Source organism: Penicillium macrosclerotiorum (assembly GCF_028827735.1).
Source record: "Penicillium macrosclerotiorum strain IBT 26536 chromosome Unknown utg000003l_segment0_segment0, whole genome shotgun sequence".
Classification (NCBI taxonomy): Eukaryota; Fungi; Ascomycota; class Eurotiomycetes; order Eurotiales; family Aspergillaceae; genus Penicillium; species Penicillium macrosclerotiorum.
In genome coordinates, this window is record NW_026643083.1 from 1,192,099 (window position 1) to 1,211,516 (window position 19,418).

A 19,418-nucleotide genomic window follows, 5' to 3' on the forward strand; every position below is an offset into this window, starting at 1 on the left:
AATCAGTGATATCACTTCGGAGCTTAGCGCGGTAAGGTTCGGATCACAGATATCAGCATCATATAGGTTTAGCGGAGCATTTTAAGCAGCGAGAGAAGAGCGTTAGATTAGTTGATCTTATGAAGAACAGCAGCCAGCACGGGGAGTGGAGGAATGTGTGCCACCGAGGCGGTTGTTAAAGAAGGCGGGAGGCGGTGCGGCCAACGATGACGATATGCGACGGGAGCTCATCAGCTGCCCGCAACCCGCAACCCGCAATCGGCGGCCAAAAACCTCCCAACCTCTTCTACCCACCTCTACACCTCTTCGCGCACCCTCTGGCGCTCCATCGCACCCATCATGAGCGCTCGAAAACCCCGGCGATCAAATAATAATCACAATAACAACCAGACTCAGAACCATATTCCTAATCCCACCGCCCACCTCCCCCTCACCGACTATGAATCGGATGCCGCCTACTATTCCGATCTCCAAGAACAGACACCCATCCCACCCCCACGATCCAACGAAGAGGTCAACCTCTCCGTCCTCCGCCGTCATAACCCGTCGATCACTTCAGTCCTCTCACTCGCCCAATATGTGGTGGTATACTTCTTCAGCCCGACGACCACACAATGGGAAAAGCATGGCGTCGAGGGGACACTCTTCGTCTGCCAGTTGACACAGGGCAGCCTGGGCGAGGAGCGATACACAGCATTTGTACTGAACCGTCGTGGGCTCAACAACTTCGATTTGCCTCTCACCGACGGCGCCAATGTGGAGGTGACCGACGAGTTCGTGATCTTGAAGGCGGACAAGCCGGCCGACACCCAAAAGGATACGAACGGCACAGCCACCCGCCCTAATGGTGCCGCCTCAAATGGTGTGATCATCTACGGCCTCTGGATCTACTCCGAGCCGGCTCCCAACTCCACCGCCCAGGCACGCACCATTAACGCGCAGATGATTTGCGAGTGCGCCGCCCACGGCGGCCAGAGCTTGAAGATTGCGCGTGAGCGAGTCGAAGCTATGCGCCAGAATGGGATGTATGTTGCTGCAGCGACTGCGGACACGCAGGCTCCGCCGCCGCAGGAGGGTCAGGGTGGTGTGCCGATGGGTCGCCAGATATCGCTTAAGGAGCTATTTGGCCAGCAGCGGGCACATGATGATGAGTGGAGTGTGCGGGCGCACCATCTTCCTCCCATGGAGCAGCAGCAGCAACAACAACAACAACAACAACAAAAACAACAGCAGCAGCAACAGCAACAATACCCAGAGCCTCAACAGTATCAGCAACTGCCGCAGCAGTACCAGTATCAGCCGCAGCACCAGCAACCGCAGGGCTACCCGGGAATGGCGCCCCCACAAGCCCAACAATATCCACCGCAGCAGCAACAACCTCAATTTCAACCGCCTGTCCCACCGCAGGCTCAAGCAGATGTACTAGGCGCCCTGTTCCGGCGTGCAGGACTTGCATACCAAGGCAATGGTCCCGAGGCCTAGACGGCATTCGGCATTGTCATGATTGTTTTTCGGGTTCAAGATCCGGGGTTGAGTTCACGTCCGGACCTCTAGTTTTTGTTTTTAAGAGCATATCACTTCCACGGCGCATGACTTGGTCGTTAGCCTCTCGGATACATCCATTGACTTGGCTTTGCATTTTCTTCTCCGTTATTTCTCTTCGCCTTTGTCTGAGTCCGGACTGCGAGTAGTGTGAACGGGGAGAAAAGGGAGGGGCGTTCTATCGCTTGAGATACCCGTTGTAATCAGCATCGCACCGATGGCATCTAAATCCAAATATTCTACTTCTATTTGCGCTTTTCTATATCTCAAAGAGAGAGAAGGGAACACTCCTGAACCAGACACATCCAACAAGCCCAGTAAGCCATCTATACAAACTCTCCACCCCCAACAATCTCACCAATCATTCCGGCCACCTTCCGAGCCATAAAATCACTATGTTCTTCAACAAAAACCCCAAGATCAGCAGCATATTTTAGAAACACCCACACCAGAAAATAACTCACTCAGACAGAACGCATGCGGCAGACCCTCCTCGCAAACCACCATGCGCGGACCATGCCCCCGCAACGCAATAATCTCCTCCCGTGTCTCTTCTGCAACCCAGTGATCCCCACGCCCGAAGTAGAAGAACAACTTGGTTAGCGGCTCGCGTGTGTGCGCCACACCCCAGACGTCGTCGGTCCACTTGTCCGATGTGATGGTGCGCATTTCATCGGCGGCCATATGTCTGGTGCGATACAGTGCACAGTCAGATCGAAGGTGCGAAGAATGCATGGCTAATGTGTAGGACAAGCAGAGCAAAAAAAAGAGAGAGAGAGAGAGAGCAAAACAAAAGGACGGAAGAGTAAGGAAGAGCACGTACAGAGCTTGTTGAACGTGGCCGCAGCCGCTGAGAAACGTGGCGGTTGCATCGAGGGCATGGGCGGGCGGATCGTGCATAACGAGCTTGATAGCGGCTTTGAGCACCGCGGTGGGAAGGACCTGAACGAGGAGACGAGCGAAGAGGCCGACTATAAGGGCTAGACTGGGGATTACGGATAGAAGGCGCTGGAGAAAACGAAAAGAGGAGAGAGTGTTAGCGAAGGGGGTTGTGGTCGGGCTGGTTGAGCGGAGGAGGGCCTACAGTTAATTTCTGCCCGGAGGGTGAGGCGGCGATGTGCATGACCGTTGGAAAGAGCATTGCACCGCCGATGATATCGAAATCTGAGCTGGTATTCTGAGCTTGGGATTCGGGGGCTGAGTCGGCCTCGCGGTGGCGTCGGAGAATCTCCATGGCGATGTATGCGCCGACGGAGTGGCCGATGAGGATTACCTTATGCTTTGATGCAGGCGAAGGTTTGGGTGTGCCATTGGCGCTGGTAGAAGCATGTTTGTTTGTGACCATCAAGGTTTCAAGCTTGTTATGAACAAACTGGATCTGATCTTCCAAGTTATAGAGTTTCTGTGAAGTGGATTCGGGGTTGACCTCGAAACCGCCTAGGCTGCATCCATAGATTTGAATTGAAGGAGAAGACGAGGCTGATTTCTCTGTATCATGTTTTCCATTTTTTTGTTCTTCTTGGGCGGGTGAAAGGTGCTGGCCCAGCAGCGATAGGAATGGATGATAGTAGCTAACCAGGCCAGGGTTGCCAGAAATGAAGAAGATGGTTGTATGTGGCACTTCTCCTTGGGAGCCTGTGTATGTGCAGAAAGTGTTTTGGGTAATTTGTGCATTCATAGTATATGAAATTTCAAGCCAAAGGGGCCTGCTGATCTAGATGCGCTTGCGTGGTGCTTCTTGGGACAAATGAATGGGCCAGATCGTAGGGATTGAGGTTATCTGTGGTATGGCATTAGGTCTTGTAAACACTATAATACGTGTATGGACTTAGATACCACCTACTGGGTGTGGGGTATAGTATCCCTTGCGCTGGGCCATGTGCCCTGCAAGCTATGTATGTTTTGAATGATGTTGGGTGCACGTTGAAGTGGAGGATCGTCATGTGGACCCCGTGCCAGCCGAGCTCCGAGCCTGCACGCTTAGTTATGCGTGGGCCGGGCTCACTGTCGGATATTAAACTCCATCTCCTCGACCACATTTACAGACTACACAACAAGCCACTCCAAAGCTACAGCAAGACACAAAGGACTAGAAAAAATGCAGATGTATTGCACCAGATCCTGACTCCAGGCCCCAGTCCAACCGATCCCATAGCACCATTCATCCCTGGACACGCCCCCAGATTTAGGGCTCTAACACCGCATACTGCAGAAACATCCCTGAAGCGCACCTCGAAAGAAGAAAAAAGTACGAGGCAAAAATGGGAAAATGGGCGATAAAGAAGAAACAAGAAGAAAAAAGATGAGAGAAGTTGGCAACCCGGCCTCAGCCGGATCCAATGCATCCATTTGCCCAGAGACGCCGGCAGAGCAGAGCGCAACGCAATGTACATTATTCATTCCCAGGGTCGGACCATCCAAAATGATAATAGCGGAAGAAGAAGAAAAAGAAGAAGAAAGTACAACACCACAAGTATGAGGGACCACCGCGAAGCACCTGGTTTCAAGATTCAGAATGGGATGGAGAAAAGTTAGGAAGACAGTGTGTAAAAGGATTTGAGGGGAGAGGAAAGCAATCAAGTCGCCAAAGCGCAGCACAGCACAGCAGCAAAATCGGCATTGCAGGGCTCATGGAGTGAAAGAATAAAGAAATCGGAAACAGTTGACACAAGGGAGCAAAACACCCCACACTGCGTCTGGTATCTAGCTCGTCAAAACAACAGGTTGGTGAAAAGTAGAGAAAGAAGGATGGTTGGAGGGCAACAGAACTAGCATGAGGTTTGTAAGACCGGGAGGGTCAGGGACCAGAGCCCGACTGCACGAAACAAAAGATTCATGCAATGGAAATTATCTATCCTCGTCGGCTTGGCTGCAGTCTCTATTCTCTTTCTCGTTGCTTTCACCCGTGACTGTATCGCTGCATGATACATCTGTATCTTGTGTGGTGTGTTTCACCGTAGGCCCGATGTTGATGGCGATTCGTTTAGGCGGGGCACTGCTTGTGACATTGTCAAGCACGCCAGCACTAGCGCCCTTCTCAACAGAGCCTATTGAGCCAATCGAAAGAGTTTTCTTGCGGTTCAAGATTCCCGCGCTGGAGTTGCTACTAGTCGAACTCCGGCGTTTTGGTCCTGCAGCGAGCTTGACCAGCTCATCTTCATCCTCTTCTTCGCGGCGACGCTTCTCCGAAAGGCGTTCAGGTGGTGTCTGGGCTGTTGGTGATGCAGGTGCGACAGGTTCCGGAGTCGGGGTTGGGTCGACTTGGATATCACCCACAGTCAATGGCGGAGCTCCGGCCGATTGATCAGAGGAGTCTTCAGGCTTGGTGTCCATTGCATCCTCCTCGTCGTCATCCGGGTAGTCAACCAGCGGCTTAACGACCGGAGACGCAGAGCCGTTGGGCAGTCCCACTGCACCTACCGCACCATTATCGTGTTGCCACTGGAATCGATGTTAGACACTTGGTTATAATGGCTGTTCACATGCAAGAATATACTTACCTCATCATCGTCATCAGACGTATTGAAATAATCTTCTTCCGCAGCATCCATTTCCTTGACGCCCTGCCAGCGCTGGCCGTTCAAATGCATCCGTTGGGGTGTACCGGAATCATCTTGGCTGAACAGCGTGGAATCGGCCTCGGCACCATAGCCCTGCATTTGGTCGTAGCGTAGGGTCAAATTTTGGAAGGTGTCAACGTATGTGATCAGCTCGAGTTTCTCGCGGTACTTTTCCACGACGTGCTGAATGAAAGGTTTGATATTTTCCCGTTTAATGAACTCGAAAAGCTCCAGGCAGGCGGAGTTCAGAAGGTTATCACGAGGCATAGTCTCGAGGACAATGTCCAGAATCAAGCCAAATGTATTATTGTGAGTCATGATATGTTGGTAGAAGGTGTCCTGGAGGCTAATCAAGGTTCGGAAGAACTTGAGTGCAACCAGCTTCAGATGTTTCTGGGGGGCCTTAAGCAGTTGGGCGACTAAAGGCGCAAGGGCTTCGCTGTGGATAGCATTGCGTGTGCGGAAGAGGTGTTGACGGACGAAAAAGGTGAGAATATCAACAAGATGTGAGTAAAGGGTGACTTCTTGAAATGTCATGTCATTGACTACAGCCACAGAACGAATTAGTTCAAATAATTTGCATACTGGAGGAAAGGGGATGCATTGAACTCACGAGAAGGACGGTTAGCAAGCTGCTTGAGAGGATGGAAGAGCCTTTTGGAAGATTCATCGAAGTGCTGTTGGACGAATGCATCAGAGAGAAGATTGGATGAGCGGACTTTGAAATAATCGGGGCCAGCCCGGGCGAGCGGGTCCTGCAGGGGTATCTGGGGGTCAAGGAGAATCTTGATCGCATCGGCAAGTTGGTTTTTGACGCCAAGATCGCTTTCTTGGTGGAGTAGATCAATCAGGGTGTCTGTGAGGGGGGTCTTCTTTTCGTTCACGGCTTTCAGCATATAACCACGCATCATGACGGGGTCGTGGTCTAGGAGGGCCACCAGAATATCGATTCCAGTGGTGCGCATCGCGGGGTTTGGGTGCTTGACCGCAAATGCAATGACTGCAAACAAGCCATGGCTGATGAAGTTGGCAAACAGCTGAGCCCGCGACGGAGCTTGGAGATTCTTCGCAATAGCAGCGCACTGGTGGAGGAATTGGACGGCATCATCTTTGCGTTTGGCATCGGCGTTTCTCGGGTCAAAGACCGAGAAAAGCTCTCGGAGGAAAGGGCCGTTCGATTGGATATGGTTCACGATTTCCATCTGGTTGAAGAAAATCAGGGAGTTGAGCACGGAGAAAGTCGGATCATCCAGGATGCGGGCCAGCACCACGTCTTTCAGGTACTGCAAGCGCCAGGTGCTCCGGATCTTACGGCGGATCAATTGGTCCTTGATAGGAACGACCTCCTTGTAGCGCGACTTGTCATCGAGGTATTGCCGGTGGTTGGCTTTGTGTGCGGGGAATTCGGGGTCATATTCCAGAGCCCCAACGACCCCAAGGATGATCCTATCGGCGACGACGGTCTCAATAATAGTGTTGTCGTTGAGCAGAATCAGGGACTTCATGATGTTGCAGAGGCGATGCAGGTCATCCAGACTCTCCAGATCCTCCGCCATGGTGACCAGGGGCACCAGTTTGCTGATGTATTCGTCGCGGATGATGAACTTGGACAACGCGTCGCGACCGGCTTGGGTCATGCTGGCTGCTCGGACAATCTGTTCGATCTCGGGTAAGTTGCCTAGTTCCGGGGCGGGTAGGACGATCGATTGGTAGCTCTCGAGATCATCGGAGAGAGCGTCGTCGGCCGCGGCCAAGCTGAGATGTTGCTGGACGGTGTTGACAAAGTCCCTAGAGGTGTCAAGGTCGTCAGTTTCCGGGCCAGGTCCCAGGAGGGGGAGGGGAGGCGTGTTTTTTCAAGCACCCACCAGATCACCGCGCATCCCTCTGCTTCCTGAAAACTCAGCGCCATATCCGTGCCATTCTGTTCGGTCCAGACGATCAACGTCTCTGATCGCGTCATAGAGTCAGCCCACAACATCTTTTTTCCTCGGCGAGTCATACAGAAACGCCCGGGGGTCGGGAGAGGGTGGGACAGAAACCTTGCTGTTTTTGATAGCCATCGTCCTTGGAAATCTTGGTTTCCAGCAGCACGCGATTCGGTTGATCCTCTGATTCGACATATATTCGTGGTTCTTCCTATTCGGTCGCGAAAAAAGAAAACAAAATCAGTCTTGGTTCCCACAAGGTGTAGCTCTTTATTTCTATCTTCCTCTCGAGGACAAGATGAGATGGGTGAGTTGCGGATTGGATGGCCCGGCTTGACTCATGCGCCCGGGGTGGAAGCCGGGCGCGAAGAGACAGCGCTATCAGAGGAGCAGGTCGCGCATGCGACCCGAGCCGAAATCGCAGACACGCAACGCCAAAAGGGACGGGCGGATGTCTTACCCCGAGGATCTGTCCGGTACAGAAGCCAGTACCGCGATCGAACCAGTCATTATCTCTCAGCTCGTAGACCTTGACCCGTTTGCGACCGTCGGGCGGCTGTAGGTCCAGCGCCATGATCCGGCAGGGAAAGGGGACGAGCACGTCACTCCGGGCCTCTCCAGAATGAGTGTGCGCCGGGAGGTGAGGCCGAAAGGGCGGATCGAGAGGGGATCGGGGGCGGGAGGCCGCGGCGGTTGGATCGGTGGAATGAGACGAGAGAGTGAGGAGGAGGAAGGTGGAAGAAGGTGGAAAGGTGGTGTGGTTGGAAGGGAGTGGAGATGATGAAAGAGTCAAAGTCTGCGGAGGGCGGGATGACGATCGCGGTGGAAGGGGGGGAACAATGTAATGGAAAGATTGGAAAGATTGGGAAAAGCTCAGGCTCCCTTTGGGGGGGGGGAGGGATCCACTCTGGCCTCGGCCAGTTCCTGAGTGTCCTCAGGAAGACAGTGTCTGCGTTTTGGCGCTGGACCACGCTTAAGCTCGTCAGGGTCCGGTACGAGTCCTGCTGCTCGGGTGTCGCTGTCCGGGCTGACCAGTACCTGTTTGTACGGAAATACAAGACCGGGGCAAGTACCTGCATGGTCGTTTGTCGCGAGTGTCATGTGTCATGACCCATACGGTCATTTCTGGATACCTCCTCCCCTCAATGCAGACTGCGGAATCTCATATACCTGCCCATACATTGCATCAGGGACCTGGTAGATTGGCATACATCGATAGTCATTGATTCTTTGTTGCGTGCTTCGGTCCACTCGATCTCGAATCATCCGGGAAATGGGGGGATCTTCGGGCCATCTGCATTGCCTGCCAGACATACGGATATAGTACATGGACAATGGGATTTCAGTATCATGGATTGCAGTGACTACGGGGGACCTCAGTGTGACCCCCTTATGATATCGTCATCTACTATGGCAGAAACCAGGGATGCGACGTTCTTCCGGTGCCGGTGGAAGCACATAGCATAGATCGCCACACCTGTACCGGTTCAACCTAGCAAAGATCGCTACCAACCAGACGAATATATAGTAACAGCAGATATAGGCAGAATGCGATTCGCGCTCATTCCTTTCTCCCTTTCTCTGCCCGTTCTCTTCATTTCTACGTCCAGGGCGAGAAGGCCAGAGAAAGGGAGGAAGGGAGGAAGGGAGGAAGGGAGGAAAGGAGGAAGAGAAGGAAGCGAAGGAAGCGCAGGAGGGCAGGAGGGAGAAGGAAGCCTACTTGCTGGCCAGGCACTATTGGGCCATTTTAAGCCTTCGTCGAAGCTTCCACCCGCCTTCGGTAGGCCCGCCCAACGTGATCCCCGGCCGCGGTACCCAAACTCCCCGACCAACAGCCCCACCTTCTCTACACCTCCGATCCCCTGCCCAAATCGGATCGCGGAACCTGTCCAGCTCCACAGGGTTGGTTCTTGATAAGAATATTCCTCTCCATAAGGGGATGTGACAAACCGGAAACGATCGGCCGACGACTCAACGGGAGTTGGGCCGGCTAGAGTGAGCGATTCAGCACCCTTTAGCTTCGGTAGCAGTCAGAAATCCGATTTCGACCGGGTATCGACGACTCCTTGCAGTCTGATGATATTATTTCCGAAAGTCGGATTCACTATAAACGATGTGTCCAGTCAGGGCCAATATAGTCACATCACCTACTTTGTTTCAACCGAATCTGGCTCGCTCAGCGACGATGTTTTTGGCTGCAAGTCCCTCTAGTATATACAGACGCCAAAAGGGAACACAATAAATCGCGTCGCAGCTTGCACGATCGATACAAGTGCATTTCTTAGAATTCCCCCCCAAAAATGCTGATAGTTTCAAATCTATAGCAACCGTAAATAAGGCTGAGATTTGAACTGTTTTTCTCGCTGCAAACTAAAGTCCTGTTGGGATCCCGTCAGAGCGGGCATGCTGCAGTGTAAGTCTGGACTCACTAAACTTGGTAAAAGGTATCTTCTTGGATATTTTAACTACTTCCGTGTCATCACTTCGTCTGCTCTGAATGGTCGGGGGAAAGTAATGCGGGCAGCGAGGGTCTCCATTTCCAGAACGTGTTGTGATTGGGGTTCACAAAGTAATGTGAGAACATACATCGTGATCAATTTCCGAGGGCACTGACTGATAGTATGGTATCTTGAATTCCATCCCCCAAAGACCTCCACTCTCCCCCAGATGCGAAGACGAGAGAGATCAAGATCCAGTGACAAGAGATATACTCCCGACTCCTCGGTGGGGGCCCATACTCCACTTCTTCCCGTCCCGCTGCTTCTGATTGGCACAAGGCCCTCACGCCAAAGGCCTGGGACGGGAACAACCACGAAGCGAACAAAAATCTCGTGGCGGATTCTTATCGACGCCCGATCGGGAAAGGTTCCAGACTCTCTCGCTATTTTTTTTCTCGCCATGTTTTTGCCTTTCTTCCTCCTCACCCCCCACCTGTCTCGGTGAACCGCCCCAAAAACGAGCGACTTCTGGGAGTTTTGCGCTCGTTGTTGGCTGTAAAGCTCCTTATTGACGACCCACCCTCGATCGACACTGCGACTGTCCGGTACAGCGGTCATCTTGACGAAAAAGAACCCGCAAACGGCCTTGATCTCCCGTATCGAAGCTTTCCCCGCAACAACGGACTTTTCTTTCTTGGACCTTGTCGCATCGACTATTCGCCATGTCCGACTCTAAGGATCAGGTCATTGTCCAGACGGCCGACGCCATGGATCATTCCTCGGCCTCCGTGCCCAAGAACGATACTGCAGTGGTCGTCGACCCCGCAGTCGAGGAGAGCGTCGCTGCGCCGGCCGACAAGGTCGACAACGAGAAGAAGGGCTTCCTGGCGTTCTTCAAGACGAAGGAGTTCTACATCATTCTTGTGCTGGGGTACGTTTTTATGCCTTTGTCGCGGGCTAGAGTTATACTCCCCGTCAGATGAAGGAGTCCAGAGAATCCAGACTGACGATCCTCCAGACAACTGCTCGCCATTGCCAATACCGCCACAAGCACCTTTACCACTCTCCTCGGCAATGAGAACTGGGCGATCCCCACGTTTCAGGTGATGCTTAACTACCTTCTCTTGACGCTTATTTTCACTCCTTATACGATATACCGTTACGGCTTCATGGGCTGGCTCCGAGTGATCTACCGTGACGGCTGGAAATGTAAGGATCCCCCTCCCCCTCTCTCTTCTTGCTCGTTCTCTCGCGTATGTGACCCTCAGCTCAGGTTCCCGCATCTCCTCTCTCTCTCTCTCTCCTTTTTTTTTTTTTTTTGCCAGCATATACCAGATCAATTGTATAGTCAACTCACCTTCTCTCTTCTCTACACAGATATCATTCTCGCGTTCTGCGACGTCGAGGGCAACTACTTCATTGTGCTGGCATATCAATACACCACCATGCTCAGCGCCCAGCTCATCAACTTCTGGGCCATCGTCGTGGTCGTCATCATCTCCTTCCTCTTTCTCAAGGTGCGCTACCACTTCACACAGATCCTCGGAATCGTGATCTGCATCGGCGGAATGGGCATCCTCATCGCCTCCGACCACATCACCGGCACCAACGGCGGCGACGTCTCCAGCGGCCACCAGCTCAAGGGTGACCTGTTCGCACTGCTCGGCGCTTCCTTCTACGGTCTCACCAACACCGCCGAAGAATATTTCGTCAGCAAAAAGCCCGTCTACGAAGTGCTTGGCCAGCTGTCGCTATACGGCGTGATCATCGACGGCGTGCAGAGCGCCATCTTCGAGCGCAGCAACTACGTAACCTCGACCTGGGACGGCAAGGTTGGCGGCTACCTGACCGGCTTTACGCTGTGCCTCACCCTGTTCTACTGCCTGGCGCCGCTGCTGTTCCGACTGTCATCGGCCGCGTTCTTCAACATCTCCATGCTGACCATGAACTTCTGGGGCGTGTGCATTGGTATCAAGGTCTTCCACTACCACATCCACTGGATGTACCCCATCGCCTTCGTCCTCATCATCATCGGCCAGCTGATCTACTATCTCGGACGGCGCGCCCTTGCCGAGGCCCGGAAGCCATGGCTTGGCGTGAACCAGGAGCAAGGCGTTGCAGGCTTGTTCACGGCGAAGCAGCGCATCGAGCATGCTGTGCCCGAGGCAGCTGCGCAGCACGACGAGCAGAATTCGGCGCGTCCAGCCACAGCAAGCACGAGCGCTGTCTAGAGATGAGCTCGGGGGTGTGGTATTGAGACGATGTTCAATTCTTGATTTACCTTTTTTCCCTGTTCCCTCCCGGAGGTTCGTTCTGACCATCTTGTACATGACGAGGACGGATACCGAGCAAAGGGATGCGCGCGCCGAGCAGTATATAATCAGGGGTTCCACATACACGCACATATAAAACCCGGGAGAGATGGTCGGGGGTTCTAGACGAGGTTAGAGGGTGGTTTTCGGAGGTGGGACGCGGACGTGACACCCGCTGACTCTCCCTGCTTCTCCAACTGCAGCTGGTGATACGATCGGGGGAGAGGGAGGGAGGGAGAGGGAGCGGGGCCCTGACGCATGTGTTAATGCTTAATTTTATTTTATCTGACTTTGACGAATGTTTGAAACGTTGCTAGTTACCATTACGAGAGATACTTTATCCATGAGTGATTTATACGAATGACAATCGGCATTGTGATATGTATACTCAAACGAATGGCCCTGTCCATCTCAATGGATAATTCCAAATTGATATTAATCTGACTACACGTATCACTAGATCCATGCCCTATGATCCGGGTGCAACATTCATCTGAAATAGTTCAACCCCGGCAAAGTACACGACTAATTTTGCCCTTCTGCTCCTCTACTCAAATTTACAGTGGGCACGAGAGGACCAAAATAAAAGAGCACCCAAGATATGTAAACGATCTAGTCATAGCAGGTGGGAATTTCACCCCCCGTCAAGCCCCAAATTGCATTCATATCCAAACTCCTCCACGAGATGATGAAATCGGATCAGATAATCAAACACCGAGAGACGAAACCGGGGTGAAGCCCGCCAGAGATGAGAGGCCCCGATGGATTCAGTCTCTTCCGCCTAGCGCACCAAGATAGAAAGACATAACCCAATAATCCAGCCCGCCGAACCCCGAGGTTCCATCAACCAGGCCACAGGGCAATTTCCCAGGCAAAAAGCACAGTAACACGGAAACCGATACCGACGACACAGGAGAGAGAACCCCCAAGAGGAGGGAAAAGAGGAACAAATTTCGCCAAAGTCGTGAACCAGTTATGTAGACAGATAGTTTTTTGTTTGCTCCGGAACGATGGAAAAAGAAGATAAAAAGGAGACGAAAAGAGACAAACAACCAGTAAGCCCAGCAACCAGGGAGAACCGACTCCAGGAAACGAAAAGAAAATAAATAGCCCAAAGCCCAAGTCCAAACCCGCCCAGTCAGCCCTCGCAGGTCACAACAAAATAGCTCCGTCGTCCGCCCAAGCCAGCTCGGTGAATCCAAACCGAAAAATAACAAGAAGGAAAAACCCCCAGAATAGAGACCAGAAGACCAGAAACAAGACGAGAATGAACCAACCCTAGATCTCGCAGGCAAGAGAAAAAAAAGACAAGTATAAGATAAAAGGCAGGACAGGGAAATGAAGAATGAGGATGCGACAGAATCTGACAACGCAATGTAATGCCAGGCGAGGCGATAATCGCCGACACACTCACCACTCATCACTTCGACCCTTGTGCCCTTCCATGTATATGTACCGTAAGCGGCTGCGCAGTGCTTGGGTCCCAAAAAATAAGAGCAGAGAAAGGGAGATCAAAAAAAGACGCAGCAAAACAGTAAGAACCCCGTAAGTTCACCCCAACGCAATGTGGAAAAAGAAAGCCGAATTTTTCTCGGAACGCCGCAGGATAAGAAGAGCGCAGAGAAACGAACACCCCCACCAACAACCCTCACCACCGCCAGAGTGGAAATGCATGCCAGGTGACTGTTGCGCCGAATTCGGGGTCAAAAGAGCGGACAGAAGAGACGAGATGAGAGACAAAAGGATCAGCCTCAGCCCCAGACCGAGGCCTGCACACCCAATCCGCTCTTGGAGCCCCAGACGCCGCTGCCGTTGCTCCAGCCTAGCCCCACGCCACCGTCCTTGGGACCCGGGCCGTTGGCCGAGGCGGCCACGGCCGGGTTGGAGGCAGCTGATGTGGAACGCTCATTGCCCGCGCCAGTAGCTGCTTCGCCGGAAGTGAACCCGAAGCCGAGAGGGGAGGGCAAAGGGGTCGTTGCACGAGGTTTGTTCAGGGCCGGGTTGGCCGCGGCGGCCACGGCAGTCGCTTGGCCGGGGAGCGGACGAGAGCCGATAGGGCCTACAGAGCCAATGGGACCGGCGCCGGGCTTGGAGGGGGCCTGCCGGGAGGAGGGCGAGTCGGCGCCAGGCGAGGAGGTCGAGGTGACGGGCTGCTCGGAGAAACCAGCGTTAATAGCGGAGCTAGGCGATGAGGTGCTATTAGCGCGGGTCGGAGACTGCACGCCGTCCGCGGAGGCGCCGGAAGCCTGGGTGAGGCCGAATGGATCAACGCCACGGGGGGAAGCGCCGCGGACGCCCGCCGACGAGGGCGTGCCGGTAGCCTGGCTCTCGGAGCGGGAGTTGTCATCGGAGAGCGGACCAGGGGGGGAAGAAGGCGGGACTCTCGTTGCCGTAAAGAGCACGGTGCTGGCGGGCCAGCAGTTCGCGGCGGCCTTCTTCGCTCATGGCTGCGGGACTGACGGACCGATCGGACTTGCTGGCGGACATTTCGGCAAGGAGGCCTTTGGAGAGAGCAAAAATCACGTATTAAAAACCGAGACCTTTCAAAGAAAGAAAAAACGAGAGAGAAGGAGAAAAGAAGGATTTGGAACAAGAGGCAAACCAATATATTATACAGGGCCGACCGATACATAGATGCAGAGAAAAGAGGAAAATGACGGGGGGATATAGCAACACGAGGAGAAAGAAAAAAAAAAAAATCACAGGCTACCACGTACTTCGGTTGTACTGCTGCTCCTGATGGTAGTTGCGGAGCTCCCGTTCACGCTGTGCCGCCATCCGACGCTTCGCCTGCATCATCTGCTCTACTTCATTCGGGCGTCCCTGGTACCGCTGCGAGGCATAGAAGCCCTGTACATTGCCGGACGGGTGCGCTCGAGAGCCCTCGAACTCGCTGATCGAATGGTGACGCTGGGGGCCACCGGAACCGCCCATGCGAGGGTCTGCACGATCGAGTCTTCGAGTCAGGAATGGGTCGAGAGGAAGGATTTCAATACCGTCGACGATGGGAGAGTGACCACCTACCGTACTCGGGGTAGGGACGGCCCATCATCATGGGCATCGAGTCCCGGCGAGGAGCATTCCACAGCTTGCCGCTCTTGACCAGATTGTCGATCGCGCGATCAACCTCTATTTTCCGACCAAGGACCCATCGTCAGCACAATCACATCCTACAAGATTCGAAGCCAAAGCGATCACGGGCGGTAGAAGGAGGGGGGGGAGGGTAAGAAATTGTCCGGAATTTGCCCATTGGAGCGCAACAGTCTTGTTGAAAATCATTGTATGTTCGTCCTCGGCCTTGAGGGGATGATCGTGTGCCCAGCACCTAGGTTTTTTTTTTTTCTCCCAGCTTGTTTCGGCCGAGCAACGAACCAATTTGAACCGAAGCGTTGAAGACCGTCGGACCACCGGAGACATCAGGGGGGAAAGAGGGCAGAAGAAAGGAAAGAGATCGGGATTGCGTACCGTCAAACTGGGAGGAAAAGGCCGGGCTATCCTCGCGCTGGGAGACGGAGCTCGAGCCTGGAACAAGATCAGTGAGTGTCGGGCGATGCAAGGTGTTGAGGGCAAATCCATACCTGACCGGGAGGGCGGCACCGGTTGTTCCCACGAGGCCTGGCGGGCAGCCGGAGCCTGCCAACCCTGAGGTTCGTAGTAGGAGGACATGGTCGAGTCCTGAGGCCTGGTTGAAGAGGGAGGGACGAGAAAGGTCGCGACGGTTCAGGGGGTTTCGGCGATTGTGTGGGTTTTTGGGGCGGGCAAAGGCGGCGAGCGAGATGATCCGTCCGGTGCTGGCGAGAAGGAAAAAAAAGTGAGATCCCAGCACCCAAACCACAAGACACGAAGAAAGAGGGACAAAAAAGAAAGGAAGAAAAAGAAGAACAAAGCTCGCGCAACTTGAGATGCAACTGGAAATGCAACACGAAGCGGACACGAAGCGGATGGAGTTTGGGTGGGAAAAAAAGTGGCCGTGGGTCTCTTTCTTCCCCCCCCCCTCTCCTCGTTTGTCAGAACAGAACGCCCCGGCTCGGCGGGTTCGGGGCGGGATGGGTATTTCGGGGGGGAAGAGGAGGGGGAAATTGATAATTCCAGGCTTCGGATCAAGAACGAGATCGGACTGACAGGAGGTGATTGGGGGAGGGTGGGAGGATAAATATGTAGAACGAACTAGCAAAACATAGACAAGCAGTGCTGCTTACCTCGAAGATTGGCACAACTCCCACGAGTCAACAGTCAACAGTTGGATGAGCGGAGGAGAAAGTCCGAAGGGAAAAAGGAGGGAGGGTCCAGGCTTCGGAGGACGTTCTAGCAGCACTTGACTAAGGACCGGTTGAACGGACACACTAGGCCAAGGACAAAGTAGGTACAGAGTTGCGGAGTTGCGGAGTTACATAGTTACATAGCGACCAAGTGACCAAGTGACCTAGTGGCAGCGGGACAGCGGGACAGCGTGACAAGAGTGACAAGAGTGCCAGACTGCCGCGTCCGAAGTACACCAGCAGAGGGGAGATTGAGATGCGGACCGAGGACCAGCCGCCCAGCGAGGAAAGGGGAAGTCCAAGGGGAAAGAAATCGAGATATTTATTTGGGAATTCGAGTGCATCCAGGCATTACAGATTACAGGAGCTAGTCGGAGTCCAGAGAAACACGGAGAGGAGGTTGTGGGTGTATGGAGTATAGAGTATATATAGATCGCGAAGTATGGGCAAGAGATTGGGGATAATTGATGCGCATCGTGAGACCATCCAAGTTGCACAGTGGGACAAGGAGAAGCAGTTAGCCTGAGGATTGATGATTCTGATTAGGTGTTATTATTGATCAGGGCTATTTTCGGCGGGTTCCTTTTTGCTTTTGAGGGATTTTGGTTCGGTCTCATTTCGCTTGGAGTGGAGCCCTCGCTATTTTTTTTTTTTTTGTGGAAATCAACTGAACGGAGCTGGAATCCAGTGCACGAAACCCTGGAGTCTCGCAGTCTTCCGTGGTCCTCGCCTATTAAATAAGAGGGCATGTGTATGATAGTCCACCAGGAAGAATCCCAGAACCAATTGTATCCATTGTAACCTATTGTACTGATTGTACCTATTATCTCTGTACCAGTGTCAGCCTAGTACTCGACGGACTCCGTACACCCTACATAACTCCATCCTCCACTCGCCGGGCCCCCCCCCCCCTCCTGTCCTCTGTCATCAAATCCCAGCGTTCCAGGCGCGGCAATTCCCGGTCGCCCCCATTGGGCCTTTGACCGGGGCCGGCCACCGGAGATTGGACAGAGACCGGTGTGCCTAAGCGTCGACTAGCATCCAACGTCCCCCCCCCAACTCAAGCACTCAATCACTGATTCGCTCTGGTCCCGGATTTCCGGCCGACTTCTCTCCCTTCCGGGTACAGCAGGACCTCCAGAACAGACCAAGGATCCGAGGACGGTCAAAGTGAGGGGAGAGCGTGCGCGAACTGATGTCATCGTGCCCAGCACGATCGGGGTCAGTCCGAGAGCCCTCATGCAAGTATGGTGGGACTGACGAACGCCCGAGTCCGAGGAACCAGGGTGATTGAGTACAGCATACAGATTTCAGGGCATGGAGGACGGTGTAGATGGACAGTAGATGAACAGTAGAGAGATCATGCCGGCTATTAATACTCTGTTCCACGACTATCAAACCATGATCGCATCCCAAAATCCCTAGATCATCATATATGGCTCCCCCTCGATTCGGAGAACTGCTCGATCAATTCCCGTTACCCCGCGGCTCAACAAACATTGGCATTGTTCCGAGTACCTTGCCAGAAAGGGGCCGCTATCCCCACTCTTCCGGCTTCGATTGGAACACTTATTCGATCTCTATTTCCCGTCAATTTGGCCAGCATCTCCCGCCCGGTTAGAAGCTGAAAAGCTGGAATCACTTGCCGAGTCGAGGACCAGGGGAAGGCAGCTTCATCTCCATACATTCATACATACTTTCGCAGTGGAGCCAGCCTAACGAGAGTATCGATAGTAACCATAGGGCGCTCTAACTTATTGGCCGAAGGAGTCCCGGCGCCGCTTCCATCGCATTCTCACGAAAGTCGCTGTAGATGGCTAGTATTGCTATTTTTTTTTACCCCCACTGTCTCGAGGGCACATTGACCCAGAACTCTACCGGCATCATCGAGACCGCGCTGGCTCCGTACGAGATGAGCGTGCTCCTCACCACTTCCGTACTGCAATGTACCTTCCTGTACCCTGCACTCGGTGCATGCAGCCTGCCCGGCACATGCGAATGACGGTCCAAAAAGCATGTACTTCCAAGATACATCTCCGGTACATCCCTTCTACCCTGCTCCTCCCGTACTGCGGATGTACCAGTAGAAGGCATGACCTCCATGAGATCCACGAGCCCACATAGGGTCCCCGGCAGGACAGGACGCACTGTCGTCTTGCCTGCATAACTCCCGGGCGTCTGCCTTTCCATCTCGTGTCTCGTACAAAGCATGTACTGCATCACGGTGCCCCCCCCCCCCTGGCCACTGACCGAAGACATCTGCGAGGCTGCTCACGGTCTCAGTGGCTGACCTATGCCCCTCGTTGCCCCTCCCTCGAAGTACTGGGAACAAAAACGCTTCAGCCTTCTCCACGCGGCCCCTCATGAGGAGGAATGGCAGGGTAAACCCCCATAGCAGCCTGAGTCCTCCTCTTCCTGGGTGACTTCTTCTATACATCCTCATCCTCTTCGCCTCCTTGTTTTTCCCGTATCCCCCGCTGTCGAATGATCGTTGCTCAATACTCCCTCGCCACAATAGCCCAGCGAGGAAGTCGACAAATGTTCAATCATCGTCGACCGTCTCACCCGATTTCCCCACGCCTGGCCCGTGCTCATAAGAACTATCGGCCAATTCAGGAGTGTCACAGTGGGGCCTCTTTGTGGGCAACAGCTGCGATAATTCCGCTACGTCCGTGTCCCCCCTCCTTTCGGATTATACAGAATGTGCCATTAGCCTCATACAGCTTCATACAGCCGCCCCAAAGACGGGGCCCGCTGACCCTAACAAGAAGGAGCATGTCGAGGTCAAGAGGTGCGCCCAAACATCCATCTCCTATGCACTAATAGGGCCTTCGCCTCAGCTATTGAGGTGTCGGCAGCGACAGCGACAGCAGTAGATGTACGGAAAGAAAAAAAATAGAATCCGAGTGCCGTGCGGGATCGTGATCGCGGGGCCCCCGTCGTTCGGAGTAAATTTAAGATCTATTCTTATTGTTCATTTATTATCTTATGGATGGAGCCCCCGTTGTTGATGCTTTGCCGCCGCTTTTACCTCCCGACTCCCGAGTAGATGTCAGCACGGCGGCCTGCATCATGTGACGGAGAATGTATCGGAGTAGTAAGTTGATGGGAGGTGATGCACTAGGACGGGCCCGGGCCTCGCAAAGAGCTATGGAGTGACTCTTCTTCTATAATTGCACGCTGACTGACTTCAGCGGTCAGTAATCGCCTGGCTTTGCTGTGATCAAATTTCAAGACTGTCTTGTGGATATCGTGCTATCGGGGTCGACGGGCAGCAGTACCTAAAAGAAGAGATAAAAGCCAAGAGAAATTGAAAGTCTAATTCGTCTAGAAGTTCATACGGACGTCATGTAGTGTCTTGAGGGAGAGTGCCAGAACGCGT

At 53.5% G+C, this 19,418-nt stretch overlaps 6 protein-coding genes across 6 annotated transcripts; 2 read left to right on the forward strand and 4 right to left on the reverse strand.

Annotated features, from left to right (window-relative positions):
• Window positions 1-339: 339 nt before the first annotated feature.
• On the forward strand, window positions 340-1,482 carry N7462_003329 (Dcp1 family protein; the record flags this gene model as incomplete). The annotated part of the gene is made up of 1 exon (XM_057075055.1): window positions 340-1,482. One exon carries the CDS (start codon window positions 340-342, stop codon window positions 1,480-1,482), a length of 1,143 nt encoding a protein of 380 aa, XP_056934560.1.
• A 386-nt stretch (window positions 1,483-1,868) lies between these two features.
• N7462_003330 (bifunctional triacylglycerol lipase/ester hydrolase) lies at window positions 1,869-3,220 on the reverse strand (the record flags this gene model as incomplete). Its single annotated transcript, XM_057075056.1, has 4 exons — window positions 1,869-1,942; window positions 2,007-2,230; window positions 2,366-2,550; window positions 2,627-3,220. The coding sequence occupies 4 exons, from the start codon at window positions 3,218-3,220 to the stop codon at window positions 1,869-1,871; spliced, it is 1,077 nt and encodes a 358-aa protein (XP_056934561.1).
• A 1,169-nt stretch (window positions 3,221-4,389) lies between these two features.
• Window positions 4,390-7,601, reverse strand: N7462_003331 (uncharacterized protein; the record flags this gene model as incomplete). Its single annotated transcript, XM_057075057.1, has 6 exons — window positions 4,390-4,983; window positions 5,043-5,647; window positions 5,716-6,890; window positions 6,968-7,047; window positions 7,104-7,238; window positions 7,488-7,601. The coding sequence occupies 6 exons, from the start codon at window positions 7,599-7,601 to the stop codon at window positions 4,390-4,392; spliced, it is 2,703 nt and encodes a 900-aa protein (XP_056934562.1).
• Window positions 7,602-7,629: 28 nt separating this feature from the next.
• Window positions 7,630-8,106, reverse strand: N7462_003332 (uncharacterized protein; the record flags this gene model as incomplete). Its single annotated transcript, XM_057075058.1, has 1 exon — window positions 7,630-8,106. One exon carries the CDS (start codon window positions 8,104-8,106, stop codon window positions 7,630-7,632), a length of 477 nt encoding a protein of 158 aa, XP_056934563.1.
• Window positions 8,107-10,187: 2,081 nt separating this feature from the next.
• On the forward strand, window positions 10,188-11,696 carry N7462_003333 (DUF914 domain membrane protein; the record flags this gene model as incomplete). Its single annotated transcript, XM_057075059.1, has 3 exons — window positions 10,188-10,396; window positions 10,484-10,674; window positions 10,843-11,696. 3 exons carry the CDS (start codon window positions 10,188-10,190, stop codon window positions 11,694-11,696), a joined length of 1,254 nt encoding a protein of 417 aa, XP_056934564.1.
• A 1,832-nt stretch (window positions 11,697-13,528) lies between these two features.
• N7462_003334 (uncharacterized protein) lies at window positions 13,529-15,443 on the reverse strand (the record flags this gene model as incomplete). The annotated part of the gene is made up of 6 exons (XM_057075060.1): window positions 13,529-14,183; window positions 14,242-14,278; window positions 14,495-14,719; window positions 14,802-14,906; window positions 15,150-15,299; window positions 15,356-15,443. 6 exons carry the CDS (start codon window positions 15,441-15,443, stop codon window positions 13,529-13,531), a joined length of 1,260 nt encoding a protein of 419 aa, XP_056934565.1.
• Window positions 15,444-19,418: the final 3,975 nt, after the last annotated feature.